Source organism: Rhipicephalus sanguineus, chromosome 1 (assembly GCF_013339695.2).
Source record: "Rhipicephalus sanguineus isolate Rsan-2018 chromosome 1, BIME_Rsan_1.4, whole genome shotgun sequence".
Classification (NCBI taxonomy): domain Eukaryota; kingdom Metazoa; phylum Arthropoda; class Arachnida; order Ixodida; family Ixodidae; genus Rhipicephalus; species Rhipicephalus sanguineus.
The window spans coordinates 162,659,209-162,674,046 of NC_051176.1; the positions used below are offsets into that span (position 1 = coordinate 162,659,209).

At 43.2% G+C, this 14,838-nt stretch overlaps 1 protein-coding gene across 1 annotated transcript in view; it reads right to left on the bottom strand.

Annotated features, from left to right (window-relative positions):
• LOC119401415 (centrosome-associated protein 350) overlaps nt 1-14,838 on the bottom strand; it is a 135,599-nt gene that overhangs the window by 52,899 nt on the left and 67,862 nt on the right. The window contains exons 17-19 of the mRNA XM_037668202.2: nt 11,233-11,419; nt 5,733-5,852; nt 277-436 (exon numbers count right to left, since the gene is read on the bottom strand). Of these exons, the coding sequence (XP_037524130.1) occupies nt 277-436; nt 5,733-5,852; nt 11,233-11,419 (467 nt within the window). The remainder of the gene's footprint in view (nt 1-276; nt 437-5,732; nt 5,853-11,232; nt 11,420-14,838) is intronic.

Genomic DNA, 14,838 nt, shown 5'->3' on the forward strand with positions numbered 1-14,838 from the left:
AACACTGTTCACCGGTGACTGATCCATAGTGACGTGGTAAGGAAAGAGTTATGTGCAGACAACAGGTGCCACATTTGTACTGAAAGAATCTGTATAACCTGCATTTTATTTCTTCATGGCTACCAGCAATGCTGGCTCCACAACACTGCTCCACAACTCCACAATATGGTAGCATAGGAAACCAAGAATCTTTGGCAAAAGAAAAATGGTAGAAGCACATCTCTTGCATGGAAAACGTTTTCAGGCAACAGGTCAACATTGCCATCGCATTCTTACTTTTCAGTGGCAGCTTCAGATTTTGAATGTGACTTTGTGACAGATACATGGCTTGTGACCACGTTGCTGTGTCGAGCAGGGTCCTCCTCAAGTAAAGATGTCAAGACCTCAGCTGATGTGCCTCTAGATGTCTGCACCTTTTCTCGTTGTAAGCCTGCGTCTACAGGTAAAGACACAAAACTTCATATTACATCGTATTTTCTTAGATGACATTACAGACTAAAACAACCAACAGTTATAATAACCAGCTACCACTATATTAGTACAAACCTTCCCAATTCTGCTTAATAACCCTATCCTACCCTCATGTAAAAAACAGCGCGTTGTGAGGTCTGAAGAGATCGCCGCTCTCGGAACACACGGAGACAGTCATGCTGTCGGGCAAACAAAACACGTGGACATTTATTAAACACTTTTACAACGATGACAGAGTTGCCAGTTCCGTTCATAATAAGCGGATTTGGGCTTTTTTTTTTCGTCAAGTCGCTTGTAGAATCTTCCAGTCGCTTGGCCTGTATTTTGGGGCTTATTTGCATTTTTCCAGCAAATATAGTTATTTTAGTGGTAATCACGTTCACCAATAGCGCATCTGTCGTTCACTAATAGCGCGTTTGTCGATAACATTGAGTAATTTAGTGTTGAAGTCAAATATACATTGGGGCAATCAACAAGTAATGTTAATCATGCACTGGCAAACTTGCATTTAACCAAATAGAAACTACCCTGGAGACAATGTTAAAAAGTAACTTTCACAGTTGTGCGTATTTTCACTGTACAAAATAATTAGACATTTTTTTAACTCCCCTTCGTATTTGAGTGACATTTTTTTATTATAATTAAGATTATTTTCAAGAATTGGAAAATTCATTAAATTTCCGCTTCTTTTTGAAAGTCGCGCCGCCTTTTTGGGGGGCTTCTTTTGTGATGATTATTTGCTTGTTAGCTCGGTAGCATCTGGCAACTCTAGACGACGAGCTCAGCAGCTGAATCTAATACATAACTAGTAACGCGCTTACATAATGCCAATACAATACACAGAAGACATAAAAAACATAAGCAACATAACAAATATACAAGGTACCGCGAATGTGGCGTCGCCGACGTTCCGGCTCACTGGAGGAAAACGAGCTGCGGTATCATCCCCATGGACCCACTGCAGGAGACGTCCGTCTGCGCACGCCTCCAAACTCCAAAGAGACTCGATGCTGTTTTTTATACGCTGGCCTAACCTCTCCACCACCAGGTGGCGCTGCCGGTGCCACCGTGCTAAGCCTACATTGTGCAAGCACAGCGCCCCCTCTCGGTCGGCGGCTGTTAATGTTAACTGCGGCTAATGCGCAAGAGGCGCATGTCCGTGAGGTGCAAACGATTTTAAAGGGGGGCATAGCGCCCCCACAACATCCTTCCACTATTTTAACCAAGTAGGACATAAAAAAAAATTAGCACAGCTTGCACTAAGTCACGCAAAGCTGGGTCACAGCAGAGCTGGTGGGCAGCTAGCTTGTCCTGGCTTGGCTAGGCTTTTGCCCTCTCACCTGTCTCTTTCCCACACCTTGCTATACTACATATACATCACTGTGCTTGCTCCCTTTAACTTTTTTGAGCCTGTGTCTTTTTTGTATTTCTTTCTCGCTATGTCTAATGTCTATTTGTTTCTCTGTATATCTATTTTTTTCTGTCTTTCTTCCCCTTATTTCTCTTTTCTCCCTTTTTCTTTCTCCCTATGTCTCTCTCTCTGCAGTCACTCTATCGCCTTCTATTTTTTTGTCTTTCTTCCCTTTCTTTTTCTTTTTTTCCTTTTCTCTTTCTTTCTATGTCTGTCTCTCTGTAGTCACTCCCTCGCCTTCTACCTTTTTCACTCTTTCTTCCCTTTCTTTCTATCCATTTCTATCTCTCTCTCTCGGTACTCATTCTCCCCTCCTTTTTCCCTCTCCTCACTGTCACTTCTCTTTCCCACCCCTTTGCTATATACTATACAAATCTATGCTATGCTCTGCTAGCGTGCCTGGATAGCCAAGTGGTTACGACACTCACCTTCGGATTGTGCGGATGCAGTGTTTATCACTGATTAAACCAGTGCTAAACACCGGGGCCGCACTTTTCAGCTTCTCTGTTACCCATCTGTACAGAGTGCTTGGGTGGCGATTGAGCACGTGCCGATACATGATGATGATAATTTTCTATCTACAACACACTCACAGTAAACCTTGACCATAACAGCTCTGCTGTAAAATGTGCTGCACTGAAATGGATATGAGACCAAAATACTTTCCAAAACCATGGAAAGTGCTAAGTACTCGCCACCTAATTATTTGCTACGGTGTGAAAGGTTATATTTCTGCCCAGTTCCCGTGCATCAACGATGCTTTGCGAAATCCTGTGCGTGCTACATAAAACTGCATGAACTAGAATTGACGTATGAGCTGAACGGAACTCCGAGGTAGTACGTACCAAGCCTGACTTACAGATTTGCCGCAGTAGTAGGCCGCCAGCGAGTAGTGCCATCGCTGCTGCACGAGACCGCACGTTTAACGTGGTGATGGTTTGCAAACATATTACGCCATCATCATTACTTGCACAGTCAGGAACACGGAGTTACACCATCAACGGAACACAAGCATTTAACATCCCGTTCAGTAGAGCTTGTGTCACAGCCATGCGACTCTGGCCGTGTGCAATTCACTTCACTCGCATGTTGCACGTTTGATCAGCACGATCGAAACATGAATATAGAAAAGAATGCACATGTATGCTTTTCGCAACGTCGAATTCATCGACGTTGCGAAAAATTCGTTGAACAACAATGCCATTCGGAAGGTACCGGTGAAGTACAGGAGAAGTTAGCAGAGAGGCGTGGATGGTGGCTGTGACTGCACGTTCCATCGCTCTAACCATTTCGCTTCGCTGGTCCAGCTCGAGCGTGTTGGCGGCAAGCGGCGCTCCATAATGTCTACAATAATTGTGCTACATGCAATGCACAAGAAGAACTATGCTTTTATTTTGATCTCGCTCAAGGATATCATACATTAAATACAATCAAAATGACTTACGAGCATGAAAGAACATTAACGCACGAGGGGACGTGAAGTGCAACTCGCCCCTCATGAGTTAGCAGCTGATCGTTCATCGTCGCTGTCACTCTCGGTGCTTTCACAGCCTTCTACGTCCAGTGAAAAATCCTCGCATACAAGATGATTTCTTTCAACATCACTGCTGAAAGCAATCTGAAGAATTTCCTTCGCCGGACGACTTCGACCACTCCGCGTCACCATGTTTACAATTAAAGAGACGTCTGGGTGCGGAGAACATTTTGCTCTCAAACCGGTCAACAAGCAAATCGCTTGCAGTGTGCTGCCACCTTTCAACAAACGTACAAAAACAAGTGGCGCAGCGCTGGCTATGAAACCAACACACTGGTGAAGGACGGCATTGAAAGCATTCGCTCCACGAAAGGTGTGAAGCAGACACGTCCTCGAATGATTGAAATGTCGCTCGCACGATTCATAACAGTCTATCCTGACAAAGCATAGAGGCCCTACTTTATTCTATTCCAACTTGAGATTCCTCAGCTATAGTAGAGCACATCGCGAGCCCGCGCGACCTCCCGCGTACAATGTTATGGGATTCATGCACTACAAGAAACACTGACGAATGCTATATGCAAGGAAAACAGAGTGAGCTTCAACTGAAAATGTGAGACGATAACATTTACCTAACCTACGTGGCTACAGAAAGCCTCGCGAAGCTGATAGTATGTGTACGCTGTGGGCTAGCATTCAAAGCGCGAGTTGCCACATATTTTCAAGAAAACTTCGCATGTCGCAAGAACAAACCAGATTTCTCGTGTCACAGAGGGCCCGGTTTGTTCACCGATGCAGGGAACATGCAAAGTCGTAGTGTTCCTTTCTTGCCAATGCGTTAACACTGAGGCTAGCACAGCCGAACAAGGGAGCGACTGCGTAGTGCTGCCATTTTGTCGTCTACTAACCCTCCTCGAGAGGATGCTCCTGAATTCCGCTTGGCGGCGCAACAGTCTGTGGGCATTGCGAATAAAGTCTGACATACTACAAGCTTTCTATTGCAGCGAATTTTTGTAATCTTTTTGTAGTATGGTGTGCTCAGTTGCAGCATGCATGATACTAGTTCATGAACCAAATTTATGAATTAAGCAGCAGAGTGCACTTATACATCCACCCTTAACTCCAGTCCATACAGATAGTATTCTTTGCTTCATGGAATCTGGTAATTTCATATGGTGCCAGACTTTTTTTACAAGTAGCTTTTCAAAAGCCAGGATTTGGTCACTACGCTGAACATGCAATAAAGGTTACATTAGTAGACACAATTTACTTTTGCATATAGTCAATTCAAAAATGAACAATAGTGAGATTGCTAATATTTGTGTGTGGTTGTGCATGCCTTGTTTTTCATGTCTGACCTACGCATGTGTACCTCCTGCCACTAACATGGTGAAGGTAACCAGCTTCTAAAGAGCGATACTACTGCTAAAAAAAGGCATTAACTCTTATATTCCGAAACTTTTACCTGTCTTTTGCCCATTCCAATCCAAAACTAAAGAAATCAAAGCTCACGTAAAAGAAGTTTACTTACTCATTTAGAGGTGGCGCATAATGCAATGAGAAAACGCGTGCGTGAATCAACCACAAAGTGCCCGACCACGGACCGCTGCGGCCATGTTGCATTGTCAGGTTAAAGTGGTCAGTTTAAAACTTAATTAGGCTTACATAAACAGATGAATTTTTCACAAAGTAATATGAAATCTGGCAATCACTAATATAGAAAATTAAATATTTGACACGTGAACTTCAGGCTAACAGATGCGCAATGCCACTGATTTAGACTTCGATCAAGTTGCAGTGCTGTCTACAAAGCACACACAACCAAGATAAATGCAGACAAGCCAAGGATGGTTCACAAGTTCCTATTTTTCAATTCCTCTAACATTGCATCAACACATGCAGTGTCACGTTTGCTCTATAAATGTTGCTGACGTGCCATGCCACTTTTGAACATGAATTGGTTGTGAAGCAACATAGCCGACACATCAATGGCTCCTAACCACGTTTTGAAATCACAAAAAAAAGCTCATTTCTTTGACAACTTGGATTCAATGTCTGGTTTCCACAAATGTAGGTGGCATTCAAAAGGAGACAATTTTTAATTCAGGAGCACTTGGCTGCAAGCCATTTGAATAGGAACAGACCACTAGACTACAGTGATGCAAGTACAATGATGATTTTGAACAAGCTCAGCAAAAGCAACACAAACGAATCCATACAGTGCTACAAGCATGCATTTCCTACTTCATACATAAATAGGTAAAGGCTACATTAAAAGAAACTAGTAAGCCTGTCTTTCAACGATTTCATTTTTCATAGTCTAATTTTTCATACTTCTAATTAATTCAAGATTGTTTAAATGCAATGATAGTTCACCTGTCTGAATATGTTGCGCCATGACTTTTCTTGAAATGGGAGCACTTGAAGTGGCCACTGTACTGAGGTTGAAGCTTGGCAGATAAGACTCATCTTCAAGCCGTGTGCTGGTAAGAAACGCTGCACCACCACACATGTGAAAAGGAAACAATTATGTGCAGTGTAAATGTAAGAGCCTCTAAAAAACTTGGTTCTCAGCTATTTTCCTTAGTTCTCACATATTGTCCTGGCCCCCGCAGGTTCTGTTAAAAGACATTCTACTGCACACAGTATGGGTGACAATCAAATGACACTCGCATTCTTTTCTAAGATGTTTATTATATATATATATATATATATATATATATATATATATATATATATATATATATATAGTGCATGTGTGAACAAAATGTGCCAGTAAACAACCTCGCAGTCCAAAATATGAGATGGAGAGATAACAGCGCATCTGTACGACATGAACATGCTGCCGCAAGAATTTTGCGAATAAGTGCTGTAATAAGGAAGTTACATGGTGTACAACAATCCGCTTTGGCTGGTTTCGGTTTCTCACTCAGCCTTCCCACTCCTCTCGGCAGCAAAGAGGGGTAGGCATAGCCCTTTGTCGTGACTACGCCCACTTCGGCAATGCAACACATCAGTGATTACATCATTGGCACAAAGCCAATGACTGGGCAAGGGTTCCCCTACATGTTGTTCGTGTCAGAGCAGCGTGGTGAGGAAGCACGGTGCGAGGCACTGGCAAGGTAAACAAATATGCAATGGCGCATGCGCCCTTCCCCAGCGGTAAAGTCACGAAATGCTTCTTCATCTCAGATGCTTTCATTCTGGTGATATTGCATGTCCCAGTAGTCTCGGACTACCAAAATGGCAGAGGGCAGCACAGGAAAATGAAAATGCGGACTGCATGGCCAAAACTGCATCACCGCAGAGCCAAGGTGCCGTTTTATAGTAAAAAAGAACCAACTGATGAAGTCGGTGCTATGCAATGTTTCCCATGAACAAGATTACATCACTGTGCGGATGAAAAGGACTGGTCAGGCACAGGAGAGAGGCGCAGGAATTGTTTTTCTAAATGAAGCGTCTGTGTGGCACGCAGCGCCGTGATGTTCCCATATGTGATCGCCATGGCCTTCTGTACGAATTGGCGAGCTCGTTTGGGAGGTGTAAAAAAAAAGTCAGAGCCTGTTAACTGGCCCTTTAACCCTTTCCCTACTGAAAACGAGCTGAGCTCGTCCACACGGTTTGTCCGCTCCTACCGAAGACAAGGTGGGCTTGTCCACGCAATGAAGCTACTCCGATTCATTTTGCCGAGTCCTCCTTCGCTTGAACAGATGGTGCAGTAAAAAAATTTAATAACCCCTGACAGCAAAATTTTTGTTGATGACTTTTTTACTGTAATTTGTAGCTTTGTATCTGGTAATCCCCAAGTTAAATCGTAAATGCTCAAGCGTATCGTATAAATAATTCTAGCGTAGTTAACTGTGACCATTTTAGCATCACTTCAAAACCCCCGCCTAAAAACCACAATAAACTAGCGCCCCATGCGGGGGATCGTCAAAGACCACGTGCACTCAAGCTGTGGTGACGTCGAAAGTGCGGTTTTCAAATCGGGGCCCCGCGCGCAGTAGAGATTGAAAGTATGTGGGTGCCTCGGTATGGGTTAAACCTGTTAAACGCATGTGCAGCCCCACAACAAAGCGAGAGGGGTGCGGAACAATAGGCACCCTCCCCGGGTGCCAGTCGTCGTATTGTGCACGCCCCACAAACCTTCTGTGACGTCCACAATACTTGCTTTACTCGGGGGCCTCTGTCTACGTCACACCAGGATGTCGCGAGGTGCAGCCAACTCAAATGAGCACTCACGCCTACTTTAAAACCAAATTAAGATATCTTAAAGGCAACGTTTGTCACTAATAATCGGTCAGATGTGCCCCCGTATACAGGAAAGTCAAACAACACAAACATCTTGAGGTTTCAATTTTGGTGTCAGGGGTCCTTTAAAAACACGCTCAAAGCATGCATTTCGGCATGCATGCTTGCATTTGCAATGTATTGTTTTTGGCCAAAAAACTAGGTAGGGTTTCGAAGGGTTAAGACTGATTCCTGGAGAATATGTGCTGCCTAAAAGTACCACATTTATGTGACCTTATAAAAGTGGTTAATAGTTCCTTGATGCCTTGCCAAATATTGACTTGGCTGCCTCTCAACACATGGCACCATCTACTGTTAAGCTTGAAAGCTAACTCTTCAATTTTGATCATATTTTTTCTTTCTGGTGCTTTTAAAAGAAGCAAAGTGAAGTTTTATTTTCCTTTTGTTACAAAGGAAGATGCTGGGGCTAAAGGCTGAAAGGCCTGATGAAGGTCTCTGCTCTCCTGTACAGTTTGATATCATATCACAGACTGATGAACAGATAAAATTGTCAATAGGACATAACCAAAAACCAAAATCTCAAGTGCACTGCAAGTGCTACATAAGAGCAGGTAATATACAGATGATATCGCTAAAAACATACCCTGCAAGACATAATTTAGAAGCAATTATAAGCATTATTAAGGTGGTCTTAAATAGGTTCCAAGAAAAACTAAACTGAATAGTTTTTGACACCAAATCAGGAGTTAAAATTGCTTGAAGTTTCATTTTTGTTTGTCACAATTACTAAGGAGTCTTTATTTGCCCTAGTTAGTATGGTCTGAACGGCATTTTGAACTTTACAATCCAGTCGTGCATAACCCTGGCTTTAGTAATTAATCCGAGTTTCTAAGGCAGGCCCTGTACACAAACAAGAGCTTGCTAGATGCTCAAAAGCGCTTGTTAGGGCTAATGCCAGCTCTTTAATGCTTTTAAAGGGCAGTTAAATGTGCCCTAAGTAATAATTCAGTAATAACAGCATGGAAACATTAGCTCCAGCCACAATATTTATGTACAGTGAAATTGCAGGAAGCCTGGAATGTTGCTGAACTTATTGAACATATAAAGTAAATAAGCTTTGACGGTAGAAAATAGTGCCACAGACATCAAGACCTAATATCAGTACACCTACACTCATAGCAAGATGCCTTCAATTTTGAAACCATACTGCCTGTTCTGTCGTTTAAGTACCAGAAATCCTTGCTTATTTAATTTATGTATTTCGACATGCTTCTGAACACAGTGACAGATAACTAAATTTTCTTTCCCACATTTACGAAGCAGAGAAATACAACAACTCATAAGGTAATGCCACAATCTGGTGGTAGAAAATGGTACCATTATGCTGATGCTGTGGCCTACAAGATAGGGTAAAGTCATGCAGGGCTTTGGTGCAATATCTCGGTGTCATGCCAGAATAATAGCTCAGTGTGATGTTGGCAAAGCACAGCAGGTAGGCAACACTTCATAATATTGTGCTACGTATATTGACAGCTTGAATGATAAAACAGAAGGAAAAGCTTGCATGATGTTAACTACCAAACTGCATTTATACAATATGCATCCAAAAACTTTTCACTGAAACAGATACAAAAGACCACACCCTTTGGTAGAGGATATATTTCATACTTTCCATAGAGAGTGTTAAACAAAAGCTCATCTGGCCACGTAGCATTTAACACGTCTTTTCTGATCTACCTTTTTTTATGCCCATCTTGAAACTATTAAGTACATTTACCTTTTTCAATGATGATATGGAAAAAATTCATGAGCCATTCCACTCTGTGAAGGTGGATGCCAGTAACATGCAGACCAGCAAAGCTGCATGTTCCCTTGTGTAACATGCAAACGAAGGGGGTTTCCATAGAGTTAATATACTGACTCTAGAGGAAAAGCTCCCCATAGGGCCCATGCATTGAAACCTATAACTGCATGGGTTCCGCCATGATGGAACAAAACGAATGATGCCAGACCCTGAGACGCTCGCTAAATTTGACAGTAGTAATCAGTTTTAATCTACCAACCTAAGCCAGCTACGCGCTGTTCAGGGAACATCAGCTGTGTTTTGATGCGTGAAGCCGTGTGTTAGTGTAGCGTTGTCTGTGCAGCTGGCTTGATTGATAACAGTTAACATTTTCACCTCTTTGTGAATAGTTTTTACTACGCACGCCCAACCGATAATGCATAACGAACAAAGTTTCTCCGTTCGCTTGCACAAGAGTCACTCGACAGATTCGCAGCTCGAAGCAAAGCGCATAGGCCGTGGTCGAGCGGTGCTTCAACTTGCAATGACGAGACACCTGTATCCATGTTCTTTTTCAGCTCATTGCTGCCGTGCTTCAGCACATAGTGCCATAAAGCAGAACAATGTCGATTGCAGCTGCAGCGGCGAATGTGAGTGAGACGTCACCCGAAAGCTTCAATGAAAACTAGATACAAGGCACACAAAATTTTATCGCCGTTAAAAAAACTAAAAAAACACCGGTTGTGCCTAGTTACATAACTTTCAGTGCTTGTCTCATCTTTGCCTTTGCCGTCCTTCCTGGTTTGCACTGAAGTTTTCAGCTCGAAAGAAAAAAGGGCTGTCACATGTACTCGAGTGGTACGTGGCAACAGAAAACGCACACAATGGGACACTGTGGCAACTACGAGATACACGACGTAAACGAAGTTTCAGGGGCTTTAACACGACGCGGAAACCGGCGCAATCGGCCGCGAGCCCACTCTCGAGTGTTGGTGTTGATATGGTGGCGCCATCTAGTAAACCAGCCTGCAAGCGCTTCTTTCTGCGCACACTAAATTGCATAAATAGCCGCCGTATTCTTTCGTAAACATATTAAAAATAAACACAAAACAATAGCTGCGCGTTTTAAATTGTGGAAATGCTTCATTGGGATTGATATGTGATGGCACGAATGACAACGTTCCAAGATGTCAGCGCTCTTGTGGTTAGCGGTCTCGCGGCCCAGCTTTTCCTCTAGAGTCAGTATATTAACTCTATGGGGGGTTCCTCCCAGTCTTTGCACTCTCTCACGCCACTAAAACCCTTGTAGCGCCGAAGAGGGCGACATGAGAGTGGCAGAAGTAGCCATGCCTTCATTGCTGCTACATTTACTTGGAGCAATAAAGATGCAGGGACAAAAGAGCAGCAGCTACGGCAGTAGCGTCCGAGCTAGTCAAGAGCCCAGAATATTCTATTTCTCTGGCTCATGCCTTGTGCTGCACTTGCGGTTGTGCTACAAATGCCTTGCCACGTTATGGGCAAGGCGGATTTTCACGCACTGCTCTTCAGCAGCCCTGAATGTAGCAACGGTGCTGCAGTTGCTCATGCCATGTGCAATACGGGGCACAACCAGGAGAAGGAGGACCCTCCTTTCCCATGCTCACTGCGGCTGCTCGCACACAGATGGATTGCACTAGCCATACACAGCTTTGCTGTAAAAGGAGCAGTGGACAAAAGCTAGAAATGAACAACTGAGACAAGCACTAATATAAGTGAAGACAAGCATTGGAGATTAGGGCTTTTGTAAGCTGTTACAATGCACACATCATCGTGCATTACCAAAAAGCTTGCCCCACACCTTACCTTTGGAAAATTTGCTCTTCCATGCTCTGGCAATGTTATTTGGATCAGGCATGAGGTGACGTGAGGGCTCCTCATTGGGAGCTGACAACTCAGTGCTGCAGTTCTCAGTTCTAGACTCCCTCTGTGGCTGTGAAGACTCTTCAAGAATGCAACTCAGTGCCCAATTTGCCCCATATTTTTCGTATTTCTGAAACCAAAAAGGCTGTATTTCACTACTTAAGTGCATATTAAAGTATGAGTGTTCAATGCCAAAAACTATTGGTGCTAAATGTCACTGCCCTTCAGTCTATGGAAAAATTGGTACAGACATACACACTGCAGCAGCATCTGGAGTAGCCAAAGAAACATATCAATAAAATGCCCCCACCAAGTTTCAAGCAAATACTTTTAATTGTATGGCATCCATGACCAGTGGTGTAGCCAAGGGGGAAGGAGGGGGGGGGGGCTGCCCCCCCCCCTATACAAACTATACAAACGTATCCCGGCAGTAGCTGATAGAAAGAAGCAAATTTCACTTTGCAAAGAAAGCTGATAACCAACGCTAGATTATTGCAGGAGAACTTGCTAATAACTACAATGTGTTGTAGAATTCCAGCAAAAGCTGCATTTCAAAGCCGTCATTGGACAGCTTGCCTCGCTTCTTAATGAATACGTCCGCAGCCACGCTAAATAGGTGCTCGATTGACACAGTGGACGTTACTCTTAACGCCTGGCGGACCAGCAGCAGTCCGCCGCTGCGAGAAAAGAACGCAAGGGTGAGCTCTTCAGAAGTGGCGAGGCGAAGGAGTTTTGCGTAAAACTCCCGGGACAATTGGAATAAGATGTAACGAGTAATGCGAGACCTTACGTCACCGAAAAATGTTAACGTAAGTATGTTACCTGTTACAGTTCCAAAATGGTAACCAGTACGCTACTAAAAGTATATTACGTTACGAAAAAAGTAACGCGTTACCGGTAACAGTGTTACTTGTAATGCATTACCGCCAACACAGTCAAGGGGTCATGCATATTTACAACATCACAGAGGGGATTAGCCGGCACCCACGGAGCCTTCGTTGAAAGGCTGCATTATCGAGTTGTGCACGCTGTGTGGGAGAGCACCCTTTACGTTCAAAAGTCGATGCAGGATCTGCTTTCCAGAAAAGGAACATTGCCGGGAGGGAGATATTCCTTTGTCGTGTGTCACTGCACATTAACGCCTTTCCGGAAGATGTTCGGTCACATAAAGGACTTTAGAGTGCCCTTGTGTCAGGGCTATACAATGATGAAACGACCGTGTGCAGCGTGGGCTGGGAACAGACATCGCTCCATGTCCATGAGAAAATCGCAGGTGTAAGATGCATACATCTCTTTAGACGCAAAAGTGTTCCAAAAGACGGGTGAATTCATGATGGTAAAAGGCTTACTCCAATTTAACAAAACAATTACGCTCAAACCTCGATATAACAAACACAGATACTATAACGAATTATCGGTTATAATGAAGTAAATGAACAATAGTCTTGTCATAGATACGGTGTTACACAAATACGTTTATAATGCATTTTTGGATATAACGAACTTATTTTTGTGTCAGATGCGACTTTGTTACAACGAGGTTCGAGTGTACTAACAAAATGACAGACGTTTCGCCACCTATGCACCCAAGTACACCCCTGCACAGGGTATAACTTCGACCTAAACGATGCGATGGTGTTGGCTCGTGAATGAAGTTGGGGCAAAAGAAAACTCCTGGAATCGTGGTTCATTCGTCTTAAACCATCGGCTCGCAACAACTGTGGCCCCCTTACAAGGACGAATGTGAAACTGGTCGATCTCTGCTCATTTGTCGCCGCTGTATAATGGTGGCGAAACTAGACTCCAGAAAAAAATTGCTCTGCAATCCTATCGGACGCAAAAAGACTCGCCGGCACTCTGCGGGATTGCTAGACTCCTTGGCTCTCGAGACTTACCAACGTCACCTGGTCATTCGTATGCAGTGTTGGCAGTAACGCGTTACAAGTAACAGCGTCACCGGTAAAGTGTTACTTTTTTCGGTAACTCAGTAATGTACTAGATACCATTTTGGAAGTGTAACGGGTAACATACTTACGTTAACTTGAGGTGTCACATGACTCGTTACTTTTTTGTCCCAATTATCCCAGGAGTTTTACACATAACTCCTTTGTCTCATTGGCGCCACTATTGCAGAGCTCGCCCGACGTTTTTTTGTCGCAGCGGCGGACTGTTGCCGGCTCACCAGGTGTTAAGAGTACCATCGAATGCGTCCATCGAGTACTTGTTTAGCATAGGAACGGACGTATTCATTAAGAGAGGCAATCTGTCTGACAACAGCGTTGAAATGCAGCTGTTGCTTGAATTCTACAACAAGCTGTATTTATTAGAAAGTTCTCCTTGCAATATTCTAGCGCTGGTTATCAACTTTGTTTTCAAAAAGAAACTTGCTTCTTTCGATAGGCAACTGTGGGTATACATCTTTATAACTACTCAATTTCTGAGTGTACGAGGCTGACTTTAAACACCTTCACACCAACAGTCGCCATTTTTTAGGCAACTATACAGATTAAACGGAGAAAATTGTAGATGTGTTCAAATATTTTTTCCCCAAAACTCAGCCGCTTAAGCATTTCTTTATGGCTATTTGGGCATCTGTCTTGTTAGTAGAAGCCCACCATCAGAATTTGTTGAGAGTTGTGGTGTATTTCTTTATGGAGAGGGTTGACGTTGAAATATCATTTTGTGTTTAATGTCACACTGAAAAAAATGGCTTACCATGTGCCACAGATTTAGAAGCTATCGCATGTAACTTACAGGCGACTTTAGGTCACTACACTATTGCCAAGGTAAGACACATTTGTGCAATTTATTCTCGTTAAATCAGTACTTTGCTTAACATTGTCGTTTGGGCCAGAAGTTCTTTGTGAAATATAAATATGAGGTTTATAAAACTGTTATTTGGGATTCCTGTAGCGAAAAGTGGTGATTAACATTTCTGACCATGGAGTAATGGCAGAAGTAACGGCCGATAATTTGCCACTGGCAGGGACCAGCAAGTTATCTTTTCATCCGCTTTACTTTCTTCACATTTACATCATGATTACTACAAATAACATCCCCTACACTTTCCTTGGCTTTCTTGTCTGTTAGTTCTAATTAATGTTGTGTCTAGCAAAGAAAAATGAGCCCTTAAAATTCGCCTTCTTTCGTTAATTCTTTTTACCTTGTGGCATTTAAGCAAGCCTTTCCAAATTGCTCTCCCCTCCTCTCATATTGATTCTGCTTAATCTAGCCAAGATAATCATGCCTTTTTTCCATTTTACTCTCGTCTTGTCTATTCTTTTACATGCATCATCCACCATACGTATTGCCAGTGCTGAGCGCCATTTCACGGCAGACGCGCTCACACGCTTTTGTTATGTGTGTGAACATCTTTTCTGCCATACCATTTTATGAACTGTCAGAGGTCTTCAGCAAGATGTGGTATGTTATAGAGTTGCTTTGGCAACTGCTGCGCTGAGCAAAAGCAGGCGGAGAGACAGCGGAAAATCACCAGAGAGGAGTGTCATGACTAGAAGAAGAGATAGCCAATGTCATTGCCAGAGTACA